A 22,185-nucleotide genomic window follows, 5' to 3' on the forward strand; every position below is an offset into this window, starting at 1 on the left:
TATAGATTTGTGGGCTTTGATGGTTACTGAATGAAGCAGGACAGACACCTGCATAGACAGAGGGCTGTCTATGATACAAATCCACAGAAAACCCTGAGGAGAGAAACGGGCCAGGAGAGTAAGCATGTTCCCTTCTGGTGGTAGGGTTAAGAGCTCTTGCTTCGTTTCTTACTTTTTTTTCCTTTTTTTTTCCCCAAAGATTTTATTTATTTATTCATGAGAGACACACACAGAGAAAGAGAGAGAAGAGAGAGGAGAGAGAGAGAGAGAGAGAGAGAGAGGCAGAGACACAAGCAGAGGGAGAAGCAGGCTCCATGCAGGGAGCCCGATGTGGGACTTGATCCCACGTCTCTAGGATTGGGCCCTGGGCTGAAGGCGGCGTTAAATGGCTGAGCCACCTGGACTGCCGCACTTTTTTCCTATTCAAAAATTTTTAATTTTTAAAAATTTTTTTATTTATTTATGATAGTCACAGAGACAGAGAGAGAGGCAGAGACATAGGCAGAGGGAGAAGCAGGCTCCATGCACCAGGAGCCTGATGTGGGATTTGATCCCGGGTCTCCAGGATCGTGCCCTGGGCCAAAGGCAGGCGCCAAACCACTGAGCCACCCAGCACAGCGATGCCCTATTCAAAAATTTTTATTTATTTTATTTTTATATTTTTTCAAAAAAAATTATTTATTTATTGATGAGAGACACACAGAGAGAGGCAGAGACACGGACAGAGGGAGAAGCAGGCTCCCTGTGAGGAGCCCGATGAGGAACTCGATCCCAGGACTCCAGGATCATGCCCTGAGCCAAAGGCAGCTGCTCTACCACTGAGCCACCCAGGTGCCCCCTTTTCTTACTTTTTTCTTACTGAGGATTTCGAACTGCCTGCGTGAGCCTGTCAGTTACGAAAGAGGAGCGAAGCATTTAAATCCCCAGTCTGGAAAAAAAATTAAAAATCAATCAATCAATCAATCCCCAGTCTGCCTTCACCTCAATCCTACTACTTCCTTCCGTGATTTTAACAGTTTGTTATAGATTCTTCTAGATGTTTTCCCTGAATCCACCACATATTGCTTTTAAACTTACCCGTAGGATCAGAAAAGTCATGGCACGAGGGGAAAAGCAAGACAAAAGGGCTCTCAGAATGAATCTTGACATCACAGAAAATGAGAAGCTTCAAGGTTTTTTTTTTTTTTTTTTTTACAGGGCAAGTCTCTCTGTTTGCAGATGAGGAAGCGGGGCTCAGGACCAGGGCGGCTTGCCAAGCTCACAGGGTGTTCGTGCTGACACCCATCTGGCCTCATCCCCGGCCAGACTGGGCTGGGCAGGGGGTGGGGTGCAGGGGAGCTAGAAGCAGGAGGCTGGGTACAGGGAAGTCGGGAGGATGCTCTGGGTGGGGCTGGGTGCGCCCCTAGTGTGGAGCCTCCTATCTGTTCATTCTGGGTCCTGGGAGATGCCAGTGGAGAGACATCCTGGCAGAAGGGACCAAAGTCCCCATTTATGGCCTGGAGGAGTTAATGTGTAATATTCTAGAAGATAAACTGGGCTGTGACCTGCGATCCTGAGCCCAGACCTCCAGGAGCCTCGGAGAGCTGTGGTTAGGAGCTGCCACCATGTCGGTGAGGACGCTGGCCTCCCTACTGGCCACCTCCCCATTCCCCACATCTTTGCCTGAGTAGGTGGCTTGGCAGGGGTGGGGGGAGGCGCTGGAGAAAAGTGTCACCGCTCTTCTCTGGGCCTCAGTTTCCCTATATATATAGCGACCAAGTTGGACAGACCGCCTCCCCCTCCATCTGGCATAGATGTTCTCTTCTCCCTCTCTCTCTCTCTCCCACCACCCTGCTGCGGGGGCCCGAACCTATCGCTTCCCCTCTCTGGACTCAGTTCCTTGTTTGTAATAGTAATAATAGGAGTAATAATAATCGTCAACACCTAGTGAGCTTTTTTTTTTTTTTTTTTTTTTTACAGATTTTATTTATTTGAGTGAGCGAGTGCATGTGTGTGCACAAGCAGGAGAGACAGAGGGAGAAGCAGATTCCCCACTGAGTAGGGAGCCTGATGGGGCTTCATCCCAGGACCCTGGGATCATGGCCGAAGCCAAAGGCAGACACTTAACCAACTGAGCCACCCAGGTGCCCCTCTCCTGAGCTTCATAAAGATGAAGACACTGAGGCTGGGGGAGGAAGTTGCCCAAGGTCACAATCTGTAAACTGCAGGAGTTTGAGTGGATCCTCTTTGTGATCCCTGATTCTCTGACTTAAAACCTGGCTCTCTCATGACTGGCTGTGTGGCTTCCGACAAGTCACTCCCCGTCTCTGGGCCTCAGTCTCCTGCATTTTGTGGAACTGGATCACAGATGGCATCTGAGGATTAAGGTGTCTTAGTTTCCCGTGGCTGCTGTAACACACTCATTCTCTCACAGTTTAGGAGGCTAGAGGTCTGAACATGAGCGTCAGTAGGCCATGCTTCCTTAGAAGGTTCCAGTGGCGGATCCTTTGTTGGCTCTTCCAGCTTCTGGTGGTCGTGGGCAGTCTGTGGCAGTGCTTGGCTATAGCTGCCCAGCTCTCCTCTCTGCCTCTGTCCTCACAGGCGCCTTCTCCTCTGTGTATCTGTGTTTCTGGGTCCACTTTTCCCTTTTCTTATAAGGACGCCAGTCATATTGGATTTAGGGCCCGCCCTAAACAAATCTTAACTTGATTACATTTGCAAAGACCCTATCTCCAGATAGGGCACGTCCACAGGTGTTGGGTGGATGTGACTTTTTGGGAGACACCATTCAAGCTGGTACAGACAATACGCAGGATGGGAGTGCCCCTGGCAGGGTCACCTGTGGCAGGGACGATGCTGTCGCCACCCTCTGCCTCTCAGGGGGAGCTCTGCAACCCAGAGACTTTCCCGACCCACTTTCCCCTTCTCCATTGACCACCCCGTCCAAATCTCTTATATTAATGATGGGGGATCTCCTCCCAGCTCAGTGCCCTCGAGTGTGCAGAGGGTGAGTGTGACCTGCAGCCCTGGGAGATGGTGCTTGTGAACGGGTGCCACCGGCAGAAGGGCTCTGGGCATGGGTGCGATGAACGTCTCATGGAATGTTTCTCTGTTGGCACAGGGGAAATTTGAGGTTACGAACATGGACATGAAGTTGGGGGCAACCCTGAAGATTAAGGGCAAGATTGCTGGTGATGCTGATGGGTGAGCAAGGGGAGATGGGAGAGGGAAGCCGTCCACAGGCCTGGAACAGGCTCGGAAGGTGGGGGCAGGCAGGGCTGCCCTGTGAGATGGTCACAGAGGAGAGCGACCTCAGGCCAAAGGGGCCTTTTTTTATATCTTTGCTGTGTCTCACACTCACCCACGCCCCCACTGGCTCTCCTCCTGCTAGGGGCCTGCCTTCTTGTCTGAAGCTGTTTGGGGACCCTCAAAATTTCCCAGCTCATGCTATATGCTCAACTCTGTGGCCCCCAAAGACACTGAAGGGGCAGTTGGGGAAGCCCCTGGAACTTGGCCCAGCTCTCTGTGGGTCAGGCGTCTCTACTGAAAGCCCCCCCCCCCCACCATTACCCAGCTGACTGGGGTGAGGCCAGCCTTTCACACACATTACACCAGAGACAGCCACCAAGGGGCGCCAAGTGGCCTCATTCAGATCCCCTCTGCTAGAAGGGACAGGGCTCACCCTCTGCTCACCCTCCGTGTTACACACAGCCCAGCACCAGCCTCCCCTGTGTGCTCAGCTGTTGTAGAATTTTTGGGGACTGATATCCATTAACTTTGGGTTGAGGAGGGGCAGACTGATGTAGGGAGGGGGTAGGAGCCAAGAACAAAGCCACCCACCCCTTTCTCCTACTTGGGTTCCTCAAGTTTAAGGACATTTATGACACTGCTGGTCTGAGCCCTCCCACGGAAGGCGCCCCATTCATGACTCAGAATGTCCTACTCTCAGGGACCTTCACGGTCTCAGGCTGTACTCATCCTGTCAAGAAGTCACACAACCCCTGATTGAATACCTGTAGTGACAGGGAGCTCACCACCTAATATGACCCAACTCAGTAGATACCTAAGGACAGCAGTTCTCTCCCCCAGGATAGGTACCCCTGATCCCTGAGATTGTCCCTATCAGTTACCCTCCTGTTGAGAGCTTTAGGCCAGGTGACAAATAGAATGTGGTACTCCCCTGCAAAGCCTGACCAGGCTGTCACCTCCCTTTTCAGGCACAGGCCTCAGTTAACACCTTTCTTTTGTGATTCTTTCAGCTTGTGGTCAACCAAGACCCTGCCACCCAAGCAGTTCTACCCAGCAACGGCCCCCACTCCTTACTCGTTACCCCTTTGCCCTGCAGGTTTGTGATTAATCTGGGCCAGGGGTCAGATAAAGTGAACCTGCATTTCAATCCACGCTTCCACGAATCCGTCATCGTCTGCAACTCACGGGATGGCAACTGGGGGCAGGAGCAACGGGATAAGCACATGTGCTTCAGCCCAGGGTCAGAGGTCAAGGTGAGGTCAAAGGGGAAAGGTGCCTGAGGAGGATGTCAAAAGGGAGAGAGCCCAGTTGGTAGGGCACCCTGGCCTTGATGTGCACTGGCCCTGATGGAGACCCCGGGAGCTGCCTGGGCTCATGTCTGGGGCCTCCTGCCTCCCTGTCGCCCTCCCTCCTACCACAGTTCACCGTGACCTTTGAGAATGACGGATTCAAGGTGAAGCTGCCAGATGGGCACCAGTTGACCTTTCCCAACAGGCTGGGCCACAGCCACCTGAGCTACCTGGGAGTGCAGGGCGGGCTGAAGGTCTCCTCCTTCAAGATAGAATAAGCAGGTAGCAGCTCAGGGGGGGTGAAAGACCCCCTCCCTGGTGCAGATTCCCTGTCCTGAGCTTTTACCCCGTCACACAGGATGAGCAGCCACTGGCTTCTGTTTCCCTACCAGCAGCCCTGCCCCTGGAACCCTACTCTCCTCCCCTAAGACTAAGAATAAACAAAAGAACCCGCCTTTGGCCAGTCTTTCTGTTTTCTTTCTTTTTTTTTTTTCAGTCTGTTTTCCACACATTGTAACACTCCCAGCATCCTCATGGCACAGAGAAGGAAACTGAGGCACAAGGTCATAGGACTGCGAGGTGGCAGTTTGGACATGCTCCCCGACACCTCTAAGCACCGTTGCTGCCTCATTGTCCCCGATTATCACCACGGCAAGCGCCAAACTGCCCTATGGGATTACGGGGCAGGCACTACTTCCAGGCACCTGGGCCAGGGGCTGTTCCAGGAACTGGAGATAAGGCTCCCACCTGGGCCTCTTATCGCTGGAACATTCATTCCAGCCTGGTTATTCATTACCCCCTGCCTGGGCCTCTCCCCTCAGTGGGGAGAGGGGCACAGGTTGGGGGCATGGTGTGATTCTTTGGTTTTTCCCATGCGTGTGAGGCTGTTGAAGCAGGTGGAGCTAACCGTGATCTCCCAGGTCACCAAGCATCTTGCAGGACACCTTTTATCAAAAAGCTTTTTTTAATTGGGACCCAGAAGCAGGTCTGGGGAGCACAGGATGGTGAGACTCCTCCCCTTGTGAGGTCAAACCTGACTTTTCTCTGAGACTTCTGGGATAAGTCAGGGCTCAGGGTTGAAATATCGGGGAAGCAGCCTTGGCAGGGACTAGGGCTCTTGGGGATGTAGCAGGGACCTTCCTGGGGGCAGCTCTAGGATGAGCTGGGGCAGGCGGTCCCTTCAGGAGAGGAGACAAAGGCCCTGTGTGGTATGCACCCCCCTCCCCAGGACAGTTTTTTTCCGGCACAAAGGCTGTACTGTAAGGCTGGGCCCTCTAACCAGTGGCAGTGGCACAGGGTTGGGAGGGGGCTTAAAGAATGGTCCTGGGTCCAGAGTGGTGGGGTATGGGGGGGGCGAGTAGGGGGCTAGGCAAGACAATCCAGCAGGGCCCATGGGAACACCCAGGTCCCAGAACAGGTCTGGTCTCTCCTCTGGCCTCCTTCCCATCTGTCCTGCAGAGGCATGGAGGGGCTTGGGGGGCAACTGGGTTCTCCCATCTATTATGGGTAGGACCTACATATCAGGTGCTGACTCTGCACCTGGGCTGTTCCTAGGTGGTGCCCTGAGCTCAGCAGGGTCCTGAGCCCCTGGCCAGCCACTCACACCTTGACTTCATCATCCTCCTCAGCATCAGCAAACTCAAAGGTGTTTGCTTGCACTGTGCTGGGCACAGGGGCCCTGCTGCCTGCCTGCCCCCACTCTTCATCCAGGCTGTCCCAAGAAGCCCGAGCCTGGGGCAGCACCCCCTGCAGCTCCCGCCAGGAGCTGCCCTGGCTGTCCCCCCAGCCTGCTCCCCAGTGCCTGCCAGGGGCCACGTCAGCAGGTGCACGGGGATAATCTTCCACTGGGCTGGCCCTCACCTCAGCCAACAGCCCAGCAGTTACCCCATTGGGGCAGTGTCCACGGGGTTGGGGACTTGAGGCAGGGGCTGGGGGTCTTGAGGTAAGCGCTGGGGTTCTTGCAGCAGGGACTGGGGGGCTTGTGGCAGGAGCTGGGGAGCTCGGGGCATGGGCTGGGGGGCTTGTGGCAGGGGCTGGGGTGTCAGCTGCAGAGGCTTCTGAAAGGCTCATGACCCCCAGCAGCTCACTGAGCAGAGATGGCCCAAGGTCGAGGTCCAGGCGGAAGGACAGGAGGGAGTCAGAGCGGCGAAGCTCGGGCTCAGAGGGGAAGGTACTATCATGGTCTCGGTCATGAGGCTTTTCCTGGCGAGGCACGCGGGAGATAGTGCAGAACCCAGAGTCCAGGCCTAGAAGAGAAATGGGGAACAGGGTCATAGCTGGGGTCCCTGACCAGGAATTGGGAAGGGGAGAGCCAGGACCAACCCTAGCTTGTTATATGGCCTCTAGCACATCGGCCTTCAGTTTGTCCCATCTTTCCAATATAGCAAACCCTGGAGTCTCTCATGGGATCTTCCTATCAAGTCTAGAAGTGGAAAGTGGGACATGGTCCTCATTCCCATTTTGCAGATGAAGAAAGTGACTCAGGGGAAAGGCTGGCCCGGGGTCAGAGAGTCTGAAGGGGGTGGAGCCAAGCCTGGAGCTCAAGCCTTCTGACTCTCCGTCCCAACTGATGGTCATGGTCCCTGGTCCCCTTCCATGACAGTGGCCGGGGGTTGCAGATGAACCCACAGTGTGTGGGCTGGTTTGGGGGCGCGGGGAGGGTCCAGGGTCTGACTGCACAGAGATCACAAAGGACAGGCAGATGCCCCGCAAAGGATGTCTGGTCGCCCTCTGCTCCAGGACAACCATGGCCAAGGCCCCGAGTGGTTACTGTGGAGCAGCCCAGGGGGGGATCTATCTGAGCGGCAGGGTGGGAGGCGGAGCTCCGGAGGAAGCCGGGGGCAGTGGGGCAAAGCCACGGGCGGGAATGGCCACCAGGTGGCAGCAGGGCCCCCGTGCCCAGGTGAGCTGTCCAGCAGCGCCAAGGTGGCACCTGTCACTCCCACCACAGCAGGAACGGCCTCTGGATTCTGTCCACGTGAGTGGTTTTTCCGAATTTGTCAGGTCACGGGAACTTCTGTTCAAATAATAACGCAGCAACAGCTAGCTCCTCTGTCCTGAGCACCTACTCTGTGCGACTCTGGGCCACACCTCATATGCATATCACAACCCTGAGTCTTAGCAATGACCCTAACGGACCCATTGTACAGGCCAGCGTTTGATCTTCAGGAGGTCAGTCGGCTTGTTAGAAATCAGGAAGAATCAGGATTTTCATCCAGAGCCCAGACTCCCAGCGTCTCCACCCTGTCATTCTGACCTTAGGGGGCTGCTTCCGTTGAAGGGGACGGGAGAGGAAGAGCCGGCTCAGCCAGGGGACCCGGACACAGGGAGGCAAGTTAGAGGCAGGTAGAGCTCAAAACCCGTCTCCTCACCTCTCAACCTTAGCATGCTTTGGGGTGACCTGGTTTGTACCCCTTGACCCCCACCCCATCCACGGTTTGGGGCTTGGGCCTGACCTACATGGTAAGACCAGAGTAATGTGGGGAAGAGAGCTCACTTGGAAGCGAGGCTGACGATTGAACCCTCTGGACCCCAGCCCCTACAAAATGAGCAGCTGGCCCAGACCCTCACCGTAATTGGAGCGGCCGTCCGTGGAAGTGGCAGGGCTGCGGTCAAAGGTGAACTTGCTCACCAAGAGGCTGTCGTAGGCGGCCTGGTTGAGCTGGGGCAGGGAGATGGCGTTCTTGATGATCGGGGAGATGGCCGGTGGAGCAGGTGAGGGCGCCGGCGGGGAGGCCATCCGCCGGGGCGGCGCCCCTACCCTCCGCACCTGCTGTAGCTTCTTGGCCAGGAAGCTGCGGGGTGAGCGATGAGTGCCCCCCGAGCTGCCACCGTGGTTGCTGAGAAAGGAGGTGTCACCGAAGACATCCCCGCCACGGCCCACGTGCATGGTGTGGCGGAAGTCCCCGAGCGGGGGGCTGATCATATCTGCCGTCAGCCGCCTCTTCCCGTGCGAGCTGGACACCCAGCCCACGGGCGAGAGCTTGCCCAGGCTCATGGCAGGGGCTCCTCCGGCCCCCTGGGGGCCTGGCATTGGCTCTGGCTCTTCACGGCTGCTGGTCCATGCGTCCCCGGGGGCTTTCCCCACGGAGGGGCAGTGGGCAGGGGCTGCCCCTTGGTGCTCCTAAGGTGTCACCCCCAGACGCTGAGGCTGTGGAAGGCCCATGGCTGGTCTCTCCCTGGGGCCTGGCTCCCTGTGGCAGCCGCTGTAGGTGATCTGTCCAAGAACAGAGAGGGTAGGAGATGTGCCTTGAGTGTGGACAGCCCCGGGGGTAGGGACCTGAAAGAAAGGAAGAAAATGATGGTGGGCCCGGGGGATCCTGGATCCAAATCACAGCTCAAGAGAACAGGTGATTCCACCCCCAGACAGAGGTGGGGACCACCACCAAGATGCTGAGCGGGTGCACAGGAGGACAGGCTGTATAATCCTGGGCACCGGATGTTTAGCAGCAGGCAAAGGAAACAACACTGATAAAGTCGGAATCGTGGCTGCCCGGGAGCAGGGACTGCTGGGTGTGGGCACAGAATAACCCACCGAGCTGGACACTCGAGGTGTGTATCAGTAAGCAGCATGCTTTATGGTCTTCATACTGAGACTGTCCGTGAAGCACCTACTAAGTGCCGATTAAGTTACCTCTGTCATTCACGTAACCCACGCGACAGCCCTGACGGAGAGACACTATTTTAGAGAAACTGAGGCCTGAGGTGACTCGTTTGCGGCTACACGGTCAAAATGGCTAAGCAGAAACCCCCGATCCCCAAACCCAGAGCCCCAAGCTACAGTCTCTTCTGCTGCCAGGTTGAGCAAATGGCCTCCCTTCTCTGTGGGTTAAATTGTCCTCCACTCAGAGAGGCCAGGAGGGAGGAGGCGCCCTGCCACAGGCTTTGTGAGCTGCTGTGTAAACAGCCTGCACAGAGGTTCCTCAGAACCCTCTGCCTTTAAGGTGTTTCCTGGAAAAAGGATCCTGTGGTCAGAAGTGGCTTTTCCCAGCTGCCTACTGCATGCCTGAGCATATTCAAGGCTCTGAGAAGGCCGGCGGGAGAGATCTTTACTATAGTTTTTCAAATTGATGGAGGAGCCTTGTTGTCAGGGAAGAGGTTTCGGAAAAAGCTCAGTTGGTGCCAAAAGCTATTCCTCGCCCACTCCCTCCCCCCTCCCGATCTGCCGGCCTCCTCCCCAGCCCCCACCTCCTCTAAGCTTCTCTCTGTCTGACCCATCCCTTCTAGTATCATAGAAAGCGCAGTCTGGACGACACTTGTGACTCTGTGGTCTGACCTCCGGTTCTCCTGTGGCCCAGAGAGGGCCCAAGTTTGCTCAAGGTCACCTCAGGAGAGCTAGTCGAGACTTGAACTCAGAGCCTCTGACTCACGTGGCCTTCAACTGGCTCCTGGAGTCCAGTCTTGTTTCCCCAGATTGGCCACACACCGTGAAGGTGGGGCAGCCGTCTGAATGGTCCCGTCTTCCCCTGCTCCTGGCACCCAGCTTGGACTCCCCACGTGCGTGGCAAGTGCCAAATCAACAGGGGTTCAATCGCAGGACATCTTTGTGATGACCGTCCTGCAACAGGATCACCCCTTGCTAGCTTTCAAGTGAGGGCAGGTAGGTGGGGGTGGGGGTGGGGGATTAAAAAGCTTCACCATGTGACCTTGAGCAAGTCAAGTACCTGCACTGGCCTGGGACCTCAGCTGATAAAAGTTGATAATAATCCCTAACAAGAACACCTAGATCTGTGCCTCAACTCTTTTTTTTTTTTAATTTCGCTGCCAAAAAAAAATAAAAAAATAAAAAATAAATAAAATTTCGCTGCCACCTCCAAGCATAAAAATCTCAGTACTGCCCTTTGAATGTTATTTGAAATTCAAAATAGGTTAAATAACAAGATAAAAACAAAGAAAGCAATAAAACAAAGCTTGCTTTGTTCTCTGATGACATTCTCTTCCCTTCCCACCATCTGATCCTCCCCCAACCCTAACTCCTCCCCCTCTGGGGGGTGGTGTCTGAATCATCCCTTTCCTTGGCACCCCCACAACAAGAAGTCCTCGTGGAATGTTTGCTGAAGTCACGAAGCGCTCCGCCAACCATTACATGATGTCATTTGACTCCAGCAGCCCCGCAAAGAAGAGGGGTTAGCCCATTTTTATACCGAGAGCCAAGGTTCAGAGGGAAGGGACTTGGCCAAGGTTACCTGGCAGGTGCATGGCTTGGGCCAGGTTTCCTTGCTCAGCAGAGATTAGGGAGGAATTTCTGAGCAGGAGGGGGAGGGGGAGAAATTGGGGGGGTTACCCTGAAATATCATGCGAGGGGTCACTGTGTCTGCCTTGTTGCTACACCCACCTCTCTCCCAGCCCCCACCTCGAAGTAGCCACTCTTTACTCTGCACAAGGGACTCTGGCCCCCCCAGAACCCCCATGGCCACTTTGACTTGCGAGACCAGCTTCTGCCCCAATCCTGTGATGCTCCCACCTCCCAAATGCCTCTGGGTACCTCTAAAAAGTCTCTCCCTATCCCTCCACCTTGCCCACTGCAATAGAGAGACCCTGCCAATGGAGAGGTTGTGGGACCAAGGGCAGGCAGAGCATTGCTACCGGGGACCTATTTTCCCACGTGGAAAATAAGAACATGGAAAGCTGGTCCTTTCCCGGAGTTGCTGTAAGAGTGGAAGGTGCTGTACCCAAAGCCCCAGGTCCCGGAACAGGGCAGCCCCAGTTCAAATCCAACACCCCAGTACTAACATCTCATTCGGCGCACCCTTGGGTGCAGCTCTGTGGCACCTGCTGCTGACTGCAGGGTATTATTGCTGGTGATCAGCGGTGCCCCAGGGGAAGAAGGGTTCCAGGCATCCTGGTGCAAGGCCTACCTCCCCTCACCAGCCCAGGATTACTACCTGTTATGCTCACACCCATTTTACAGGTGAAAAAAGTAAGGCATGGAAAGGGGACTGACTTGCCCCAAGTCACAGAGCTAAAAAGTGGTGTGGCTGGGAACCCCACCGGGCTTCTGTGACCATCACTAGTAAATGCCAGAGGAGGGGTAGGACCACAGGGGCCCGCGAGAGATTTGTTAGAGGAGGCAATGCCCAGGGGCTGAGCTCCAGAAAAGGGCAGGCCTGGGAGGCAGGAGACTCAGCTGTGTGGATTCAGAGACCTGGGCAAGAGTGGTCACTGGGCAGCCTCGGGGTCCGAGGGGTCCTGGTAGTGAGCCTACAGAGGACAGTCAGGCTGCGGCCCTCCCAGGGGGTTACTCAATGGTGGCAATGACCTCACGGACAAAGTTTGAGGCCTCACGCAGGGACCCTGCTTTAGGAGAGGCCGACAGGGGCCGCTGTGGAGGCGCGTGTGGGGAGGTGGAGGCAGGAGCCTGTCCGCCCACGACCCCAGGGTTGGGAGAGGCTGGGCTGGGGCACCCTGGCGCTCACCTGGGGTTCACCCGCGGGCCTGCCTGCCGACGCGCGCACCACCTGCCATCGGGAGGCCACGCACACGCGCCCAGCCCCCTCCCCACTGGTGTGTCCAGCTGGGTAACACCACCGGTACCGCTGGACAGCGGGGCCCTGCCTGGCTCAGGGCTGCTCTGGCCCTGGAATAAAAGGTTAACTGCCCGGGGCCTCTCGCATCCCCGGGAGCCCCCACCCCCACCCCCAGGTGGAGAGACTGCGCACACTGAGGCCAGAGAGGGGCAGCAAGCCGTCTGCCGTCGCAGGGGGGGCCCTGTTGCCCGGCTCTGAAGGGTTTGGGAGAGGGAGAGCCGGGGGTCCTGGGGGAGTAAGAGGAAAGAGCGGGAGAGGCGCCTCTTGGTCCACCACTCCAAGGTAGGGCCGAAGCCCCCCAATCCGGGAGGAGGTGGCCACGGACCAAGTGTCCCCCGGTTCCTGGGTTCCAGTCCCCGAAACGCGTTTGGCGCGGCCTCCGGCGGGGGGGACGAGGGGGGGCGTTCCTCTAGGCCTCAGTTTTCCCGTCTAGAAAATGGGCTTCGGGCTTGGCGGGTCCAGCATGGTTGAGGCAAGGACTGGACAATCCCGAGGCCCGTTCGGACTGGAAGTCCCGGAAAGCCTCTGGCCATAAAACATTCCCTCCGGGAGGCAGGGGGTTAGCCTGGGGAGGGTCGATCGGCGGGGGCAGGGGACAGCCGGCTGCCGTGGCCCGAGGGGAACCGGACGGGATGACCTCATCCGCCGCTCGGCCAGGAATGCGGCGGGTGGGGAGGGGGCAGGGTGCCTGGTCCATCTCCCCAGCGGGCCCTCCCGCCCCCCACTTCCCGCTCTCCGCGCCGGCCTCGCCGAGGGGCCCGACATTCCGGCCCGTCGCCCCCTCCCCGGCCGTCCCTTCCTCTGGGGGGCAGGAAGGCGCGTAGACGGCCCCCGCTCGCCCCCTCCTCCCGCCGTCCGCGCTCCCGCTCGCCGCCGCAGCTCTGCGCCCGCCGGGGGCCGCGCGAAGCCCCGTCCCCAACCTTGGAGGGACCCCGCGGCGCTCCCGCGGCCGGGGCGCGGGTCCTCCGCGCGGGCACCCGGGGCCGTCGCAGGCTGGCCGCCCCCGCCCCCCGGCCCGGCCCCCGGGCGCCTAGGAGGGTGCAGCCCCCCGCCGGCGTCCACGCCCCCCCGGTGGCGCGGTTACCTTCTCTCGGCGAGCCCGGGGGCCGGGGCCGGGGCCGGGGCCGGGGGGCGGACGCCGCGGCAGGGGCGGTGGCGGGCGCGTCCCGGCGCGCAGCCGGGGCGAGTGGCTGGGCCGGTCTGCGCCGCCCTGGCCGCGGGCTCCGCGGGCTGGCTCCGGGGGCGGGGGCGGGGTGTGGGCGCGCTCCCTCCCCGCGCCTCGCTCCTCCCGCCCGCGGGCGGGGCCGGGCCCCCCTCCGGGGCACCGGTCGGGCCGCCGCGAGTGGCGGCGGGGGCGCGGGGCCGGGGCCTGAGGGCACGGGGCGGGGGTGGTGGGAAGCGTGCGGGGTCCGGACGGGGCTGCGCGGGGACCCCTCCCTCCCCCACCGGCCCCCCGCGGGGCCTTGGGGCGCCCAGACCTGAGAACTCTCTCGCTCCCGGGCTCTCCAGCCGCTCCCTTCGGGTCTGCGGGGGCCTTGAATGCCGAGAAGACCCCCATAGACCCCGAGATCTACGAGTGGGATGCCCACTGCCTTTGTCCCGATCCCTCAATCCCTTCAAGCCAACGCAGGCCACAGGGGTGCTGGGACCCAGACGTGAGCCAGACTGGGGCTCAGACCACAGCAGGCGACTCATAGGGTGGTGTGTGGTGTGGTGGTCAAGGATGGTGGCCCTAGGACCCAGGGGCCCAGTTTCCTCTCCTGCCTTAGCCACTGCATAGCCTTTCTGGGCCTCGGTTTCCCATCTGTAAAATGGGATAATAACAGTAGGCATCGGATGTTATGTTATTAAGTGTTCTCTGCTCTGTCAGCACCTAGGAGGCCTGCTGAACAGGTCCATGAGACCACACCTCAGCTGCATGGATTCAGAAAGCTTTATTGAGCACCCCCCAACCCCACCCAGGAGGGTCAGGGAATAGCCCTGCACAGGACCCTGTGTCATCCTCAAGGAAGGGAGATTGACCTCTGATCCCTGCCACATGTTTTTCTTGTCCTCCTCTGATTCTCTCCTGGGACTGTGAGCTCCCTGGGGATGGGCAGAAAGTCCTGAGGGCTGTCCTGGCACAGAGAGACCCCTAACAACCTCCAGGGGAGTGTGTGTGTGTGTGGGGGGGAGCAAGTTTTCCTAGAAGGTGATACCTGACATAAGTTGTACAGGACACATAGGCAGAGGGGGTGCAGTGCAAGTGCACACACACACCTGGTGGGACACAGCACAGGCCAAGATTTGGAGCGAAGGAGCTACAAGGAAGACGAAGGTGTGGCTGGAGGAAGTCACCTGAGTGGTGTTCTGGCTGGGGATGAGGGGCTATATTTACACACAGGTGGAGGAGACAAAGTTTTGGTGTTTACAGAGTGCTGGGCCTCTTGTGCTGACTCCCTGAGTCCTCATGCTGGCCACCAAAGGAGGGGTGTTATTTCCCCAGCTGGACAGATGGAAAGATGGGGAAACTGAGGCACAGCAAAGTCTGGCACTTCCTCTAATGGGCAGCAGTAGGACTGAGACTCCCATTGGATAGAGCCCTTCCTTTGAGGTCAGGTGTGGAGGTGCTTTGTCCTGGGGAGAACTGGGGACAGTCTCAGGGGTGCTGAAGAGCACAGGTGAGGAAGAAGGGAGACTGCCCCTGAGAGGCAGGGATGGGGCAGGGGCACAGTCAAGGGCTGAGAGAGAACTGGGCCAGGTCTTAGGGGCCTAACCTTGGGCCAGGCGTCTAGCCTTTCCCAGGCAGGGATGGGGAGCCAGCAGGCAGCGTGAGTCAGATTGTATTTGTAAGTTCTTACTCTGAGCCAAGAATGGACTGGAAACACAGTGACAGAAGCAGGGACTAGTGGCTATTATCATTAATAGCAGTAGTAATAACCAGTATTTATTGAGCATCGAATGCTTATCAGGCCCTACCGCCTCTTATAGGCACTGTCACATTTAATTCTCCTGAAAGCCCCAAAGGGACAATCCTGCCATCATGTCCATTTTGCAGAGAAGTGCAGTGACTTGCCCAAAGTCTCCTGCTCTGGCAGGAGGGCCATATCCCTCTCTGCCCAGGATGGTCCCAGCATAATTATTTTAATTAAAAAATACATATTTATTTATTAATAAAAGATTTTATAATTTATTTGAGAGCTAGAGAACGAGCCAGCAGAAGGAGAAGCAGACTCCCCACTGAGCAGGGAGCCTGACATGGGCTCAATCCTAGTATCCTGGGATGATGACCTGAGCTGAAGGCAGACACTTACCCAACTGAACCACCCAGGTGCCCCAATTTTATTATTATTTTAAAGATTTTATTAATTCAGGAGAGACACAGAGAGGCAGAGGCACAGGCAGAGAGAGAAGCAGGCTCCATGCAGGGAGCTCGATGCAGGACTTGATCCCGGCACCCCGGGATCACAACCTGAGCCAAAGGCAGACGCTCAATCACTGAGTCACCCAGGCATCCCTCAAATAAATCTTTAAAAAAAAATTTTTTTTTAATAAAATCTGAGGAAAGGGGATGCCTAGGTGACTCAGCAGTTGAGCATCTGCCTTCGGCCAAGGGCTTGATCCTAGAGTCCGGGGATCAACTCCTGCATCAGGCTCCCTGCTTGGAGCCTGCTTCTCCCTCTGCCTCTCTCTGTGTCTCTCATGAATAGAAAAAAAAAAAAAAAAAAAAAAAAAGATTTATTTGAGAGGGGGGGCGGGGAGGGAGGCAAAGGGAGAGAAAGAATCTCAAGCAGATTCCACACTGAGCATGGAGCCTGACACAGGGTCCGATCCCATGACCTGAGCCTAAATCAAGAGTTGGACATTTAACTGACTGAGCCACCCAAGTACCTCTAAGATTTTATTTTTATATAATCTCTATACCCATTGTTAGGCTTAAACATATAATCCTGAGATCAAGAGTTGAGTGCTCTACCAACTGAGCCAGCCAGGCGCCCCCAGCATAATTATTAATAGCACTTCCTTTCACTCTCAAAGATGACCTGGTTCGACAATAAATTACTTGTCACTTTAGCCAGAGGATCCTCAGAACAGCTGGCAAAGGAAGCAATTTAGTGCCCTTTCAAAAGGCCCTGAACCCAAATCTTGACCCATTGGCTTTCCAGGCATTGTGTGACTGGGGGCAAGGCACTTGGCCTCTCTGATCCTCAAGTTTCCTGTCTATGAAATGGGTATAATACCGGTGCGGAGATTTGCTACTTGTTGCCAGCCTCAGAGATGGCTGAGAAAGCAGTCTTAGTAGGAAGGGTTACAGCCTGCCATATAACTGCCTCCATCCTCTCCAGCTCCAGGCTGGGGGCAGGGATCCAGTGGCTGAGAATCTTCTCCTTATGTGCCAGGCACTTTGTCTCCACTAGCTCATGGCGAGGCAGTGTTCGAGTCAGAAATTCTTTGCCCCATTTTACAGATAGGTACACTGAGCCTGAGGGCGGCTCTCTCCCTTCATTCAGAGCCTCTCTCCAGATAGAAATACCTCTCCATGCAGGCTGAGTTCCTGTTCCTTGCTTCACTTCTGATTTAAGTGTCAAACTCAGGTTTTCCCCTCTGGAAAATGGGAGGACAGAGGGGCCTTGGCACCCTCGTGAAGGACGCAGGAATGGGCAGTCTCCATTTCCTGTGCTTTTTTTCCTCCACTAATTTCTCGTGGTCCCTTTCCTTTCCTGGTGAAGGGGCTGTCCATGTCCAGGAGCACAGGGGTTAACCCTGGGTAGCTGTAATCACCGTGTAGAATGCAGAACAAATGCCTCCCAGCTAGGGACTGGGAGCTGCTAGGGGGGGGCACTGGCTGCCTATAGCATTCAGGAGCCCCCAGCTCCTCCTCTGTCCTGGAGGAATGGGGGTGGGGGGAGGGGGGGCTTGGGCCTAATCACAGAGCTGGGCTGCCCCCTCAACTCACCCCAGCAGACTGGGTGGGCTGAGGCTTAGGGCTTATGGGAAGGAGGTGGTTTCTGGGCAGGGAGTCCTCTATGGAGCTGAAGCAAGGCACAGCTTGAGAGGGGCACTCCCCCTTGGGAACTCAAGAATGCCAGTGGCTGCCCACCCGGCTCCAGTGAGGTTTGGAGTGGGATCCTTGAGCTGAGTGAGTTGGCTTGGCCACATCTATCAGCCCTCATCCCAGCCTCTCCTTGGGGAGCATAGCATGGACCCTTTCCATCCCAAAGTCTGGCTGGGCTTTTCGTCCGTTGATTGGGCTTCCCAGTACTCTCTCTCCTGAGTGGCCAGTGGTCCATCCTATGGATACGATTACCATTCCATCCTTCTACCCACAACCCACACTCCTTTCTATCCATCTACTCCTCTTGCACCCACCCATTTGCCCACCTACTTCCCCATCCTTTGACCTACTACCCACACCCATTCAATCAGCTAACTGCTTACCCACTCCTCAGTTGACCCACTGCCTACACCCCTGGCCATTCATTCATCTGCCCCTCTGCCCATCTGCCCACCTACTCACCCATACATCCTTCCATCCCCATCCATTTATACACCTATATGTCCAGCCACCCATTCTATCCATCCAGCATCCCTGGATCTACTGCCCACATCCACACCCACACCTGTCTACCCACACACCTGTCCATCCGTGCATTCACTCATTCTTTTCCCTGTCCATCCTGTGAAGCGCTTGCGTCGACTCACACCTGGCTTCTGCTGACCCACGTGGGGCTCTGAGCGTGTCTTCATTTTTCTCACATTAATAGACCTTGCTCACCTTCATCATGGGTCACCCTTGGGCAAAACATCCCCCCCTTTTTGGAAAGATTTTATTTTTATTTTTTAGATTTTATTTATTTATTTGAGACACACAGAGCACAAGCAGGGAGGAGGGTCAGAAGGAGAGGGAGAAGCAGACTCTGCACTGAGCAGGGAGCCTGACACGGGGCTAGGCAAAGCATCCTTGAAGGCTGCCTTGAAATGTCACCTCCTCCTGGAAGTCCCCCTTCGGGGCCAGCCTCTCCCTTGCACCCTGTCTATCTTCCATATTGGTGTCTGTTGCCTGTGAGGTCTCCCATGAGATGGTGATGTCTGTACTTCTGGCACATTTGGGGGATGCGTGGTCACAGCCAGCGTAAGCAGGGGGTCCTTGCCTCCCAAGCTGGACAGCCACCACCATAAGGGGCAGCTACCCTCCTCCTGGACCACTCTGGGGAGAGTCTCTATGGGCCAGACTCCTGGCAGGGGCTCAGACATACAAACGCATTGCAGGGGAAGGGGACAACATTGGGTCCCTGGGGAAGTTCGTGAGGCAGATTACATTGTCAACTAGGGGACACTGGCAATGGGGCCCAGGGGGCCACCCCCATGCTCTCATCCGTACAACCCAGCGTGTGTTTGCAAGTTAGACAAACCCAAGTCCAAATCTCGGCTTTGCCTCTCACTAGCAGAGTGACCCTGGACAAGCCACTTCCTTGCCTGGGCCTTGCCAAACAAATTTGGTTTGTCTGCGATGAATCAAAACGTTCACTGACTGACCTGTAGTTACTGGTCGAGGAAGGATAGCTACTATTATTCCTATTGTTATCATTTTCCTTTCCCCCCTGGAGATGATTTCATTTAATACATTTTAAGTAAGCTCCTGCTGTGGGTCAGGGCCCAGGCTGGGGTACCTTGTGAGGGAGCAGCAGTGAGTAAGGAGTGTAGTTCCTACTCTACAGAGACTTCTCTGCTGGTAGGGAAGACACAGGCCAGGATATTGATGGGGATGAAAGGCTAAAACAGTGGTAGAAGGGTCCAAGGAGCCAGAGGACTGACTGAGGAGGTCCAGGAGGCTTCCTGGAGGAGGTGGTATTTGAGCTGGGCCTTGTATCTTGGGGAAAGAGTGCCCACAGGTGAACCGGGGAGAGAATAGGGCTCAGGAGGGTAGAGGATTAGCTGGGAAGGGTCTACGATGGAGGATGGGAGTGAGGCCTTGAATGCCGGGCCCTCTGTGGCCTGGGCTAGCCTGGCCCACTGCTCTGCCCCCAGTGACGGCTGCCCTTGGGAGTGGGATGCCTTGGGATCCTGGTTGGGGTTTCCTTGTTAACAGACCAGAAGACAGCAGCCTAGCCCTAAATTTTTCTCCCCTGGCTGATCTTGAGGACAGGAATGTGCTCTGAGGGAGCCAGAGGATAGAGACCTTTCTGGAAGGAGACTTTGGCCCTCTCATTCCTTCCTCTTTACAGCAGAGCCCCAAGGGTGGACACTGGTGGTGGAGGGGCAGGGCCTCAGAGGGCTGTGGAGACACTGGGCCCAGAGAGGGTAGGACCGCTGGTCCGCAGCAGAGCTGGGTGTCCCCAGCAGCCACACTTCCCACGGCTGCCTTCGGTGTGGGTGAGCATCTGTTGAGTGCCTACTGTGTGCCAGCTCCCAGCTCAATATGGTGAAACAGACAGGCTCACAGACAGTTAAAGCTGACAGAGCACAGACTTGGCAGGGCTCCCAGGAAGGCTCCCTGGAGGAGGTGGGATGGGGCTCTATACAGACGTGTGAAGCTGTACAAACCAGAAGGCGTGCTAGCCAGGCTGAGTACACTAAGTGTGTGTGTCTGGCACGAGTGTGTGCCCCATGGGGAGTCGGCTGGGGTGATGATTGAGTGCTGAGGAACATCAGGGCCCTGCCGGGGGCTGGTGGGTGGCCCAAGGCCCAGGTGATGGCAGATTAGTCCCTGGCTGTCCTGTCCAGCTGTTTCTGGAGGTGATGCCTAGGTGTGAGTGGGTTTTTTGGAGCAGCAGGGTCAGGATGGGAGTTAATCCCAAGGGTATTTTGGAAGGCGTGGCCACGAGGCCTGGAGGGAGAGCCTGGCTCCCCAAGGCAGGCAGCTGTCAGGGCCGGAAACGCCTCTGGAATTCTAGGCTCTGGGAAAAGTGCTGGCCATGTGGAAGAGTTTTCTCAGCTGGACCCTTCCAGGCCAGCTCAGCTCTGATTCCTTGTTCGCTGCTCAGCAGGGAAATGGGGGCGGGGAACGGCCCCCCCATCCCCCACCCCACCCGGCTCCCTTTCTCTTGGAGAACAGGACAAGAAGTTGGACGGGGGCTAGGAAGGATGTAGGGTCAGTTCCTCCAGCCCCACCCCTGACGAGGACAGTCAGATGGATGGAGGGAGGCGGGAGAGGGAGTCTGAGGCGCCTGGAGCTGCAGGAGGTGGGGAGGTGCAGCAGAAAGGTCAGGGCCAGGTGACCCTGTCGTCCCAGGGGTGATGGAGCTGGGTTCTCCAGAGCTAGGCCAGGCGTCCAGGAGCCTGGATGGAAGGGCAGTGAGGAGGGGTCCTCCAGGAGATCTTTGTTCTCAACGTGGGGGGGGCGGTGAAGAGAGGAGGGGCGAGGGGGACAGGAAAAGTATTTGAGGAGCAGAAACAATGGCCCATTCTCTGCCGTCCAGCCTGGCCTGAGAGATAGGCCCATAGGCCGGAGGCCAGAGCTGCAGTGGCCTGACCATCTCCACCTCCCCCCACCTCGCCCAGCCCTTGGGGCTTCACGTGCCCCCATCTAGATGGGGTTGGGGGTTCCTTTCTCACCCTACAGGCTCATTCCTAGACACGTGGGTCCATCTGTTTTCATCCAACCAAAGCTTGGGTTGTCCAAGGGCTTTCACGTACATGGTCTCTTACAGAGAAGGGAAAGGCACGTACCCATGGCACCTACCCACTCCTGGGGGAGCTGAGGGTTGCACCCAGCGCCCTGGCTCCAAGCCTTGGGTTTACCCAATGATCCTCCTCCCGCCATTGCTTCTTAGCCCCTGGTTTCTTCCTCCCTCTCTGGACTATGTCAAGAGGAAGATTATCAGCAGCCAGGGGAGCATTAATTAAGCACCTTCTAAGTGTCAGACTTGAGCATGAGCTCTGGGCTTGGTGCTCTACTCGGGTTTGCTCTAATCCTCACAACACCATTATATAGATGGGAAACTGAGACCAAGGAGGTAACGTTACTTCTTCAACCTCTCACAGCTCGAAAGTGGTCCCATGGGATTCAAGATTCAAACCCGTGCCTGTGGTGTCCCCAGTGCCCTGCTGCCTTGAGGGCAAAGGCTCCGAGGCCACCAGGGGATCCCGGTCCGTCAGTCTCACTTGCCATGCACGCATCCCCCTGGGGCCGGACTCGCTCAGGAGCATGCCTCACTGCTGGGGGTTGCCTCTACTTTTTTGGTGACAGGGAGCTCACCCCCAAGAGGACAGGCTCTGCCAGTCGAGGATTTCTCTCTGAAATGGAGCCGAAATCAACTCCCTATAACCCCTGCTCACTGTTCCTCCTTCTGTGTCCTGGTGCTGCACACAGATGCCCCCAGGAGTCCCCCCTCTCCAGATATCTGCTCAGGAGTCAGAAGACCTGTCTTCCATTAGTCCCCCGTGTGGTCTTGCGCCAGTTCCTTAGTCTCCCGGTACCTCCTTTTTCTCACCCGTAGAATGGGAGTAATAATGCCTGTGATCAAAAAAGGTGGCTGGAAAAGGGGCTTTGCAAGCACAGGCTGGGGGCGTGGGTCATGATGATTGCAGGTGTTCGGCTTCTTATACTTTTCTGGGTCGTTCCACAAGCTCAGTTGTCACCTTATAGCAAGCACTCATGAAGCACCTACTTGACACTGGTGACAGGGCACAGCTCTTGCCTTGGGCTTAGGAACGCCCCCTCCAGCCTGCAGCGGGGAGAGACACAGTGCCTTGAACGATCTTAGGGGCAGAATAACCTTTATCAATTTATAATGAGCCCACAATGTCCTCAAGGGATCTCACAGGTGAGAAAACTGACCCAGAAAGGTGGAGCAACCTGCCTGAAGTCTCACAGCACCTGTCTGCAGGGTGATTGACCCATTGATTCAACCCAGGCCACTCCCCAGTCAGGCCTGCAGAGGTGAGCTGGGCTGGCTGGTGCCCAGACCAGGAGGGGGCCAGGTGGCTCAGAGAGTGAGGGGTGGGGTACGGGCAGCCCCCTCTAGGTCTCTGACTCCACCCCGGTGGGCAGCTTGAGCCTCTGCCAGCCTCTTGTTGACTCAGCCAGCCTCCCTTCTGCCAAGGCCTGCTGGCCAGAGCTCCCACGGGGAGGGTCAGGCCACATTCTTCTCTGGCTAGAGCCTGGGGGGAGGCTGGTACCTCCTGGTGGAGTCTGTGTGCTGGTTTGCGGGTGCCAGAGT

At 56.7% G+C, this 22,185-nt stretch overlaps 2 protein-coding genes across 2 annotated transcripts; one reads left to right on the plus strand and one right to left on the minus strand.

Moving 5' to 3' along the window:
• The first annotated feature begins 1,539 nt into the window (after positions 1 to 1,539).
• LGALS2 (galectin 2) lies at positions 1,540 to 4,971 on the plus strand. The gene is made up of 4 exons (XM_055329205.1): positions 1,540 to 1,610; positions 3,101 to 3,183; positions 4,325 to 4,481; positions 4,649 to 4,971. The coding sequence occupies exons 1-4, from the start codon at positions 1,605 to 1,607 to the stop codon at positions 4,793 to 4,795; spliced, it is 393 nt and encodes a 130-aa protein (XP_055185180.1). The 5' UTR covers positions 1,540 to 1,604; the 3' UTR covers positions 4,796 to 4,971.
• Positions 4,972 to 5,462: 491 nt separating this feature from the next.
• On the minus strand, positions 5,463 to 13,236 carry CDC42EP1 (CDC42 effector protein 1). Its single transcript, XM_055329204.1, has 3 exons — positions 13,128 to 13,236; positions 8,088 to 8,796; positions 5,463 to 6,763 (listed from the first exon to the last, which is right to left on the minus strand). Exons 2-3 carry the CDS (start codon positions 8,548 to 8,550, stop codon positions 6,117 to 6,119), a joined length of 1,110 nt encoding a protein of 369 aa, XP_055185179.1. The 5' UTR covers positions 8,551 to 8,796; positions 13,128 to 13,236; the 3' UTR covers positions 5,463 to 6,116.
• Positions 13,237 to 22,185: the final 8,949 nt, after the last annotated feature.

This window comes from Nyctereutes procyonoides, unplaced genomic scaffold, assembly GCF_905146905.1.
Source record: "Nyctereutes procyonoides isolate TBG_1078 unplaced genomic scaffold, NYPRO_anot_genome, whole genome shotgun sequence".
NCBI classification, from domain to species: Eukaryota; Metazoa; Chordata; class Mammalia; order Carnivora; family Canidae; genus Nyctereutes; species Nyctereutes procyonoides.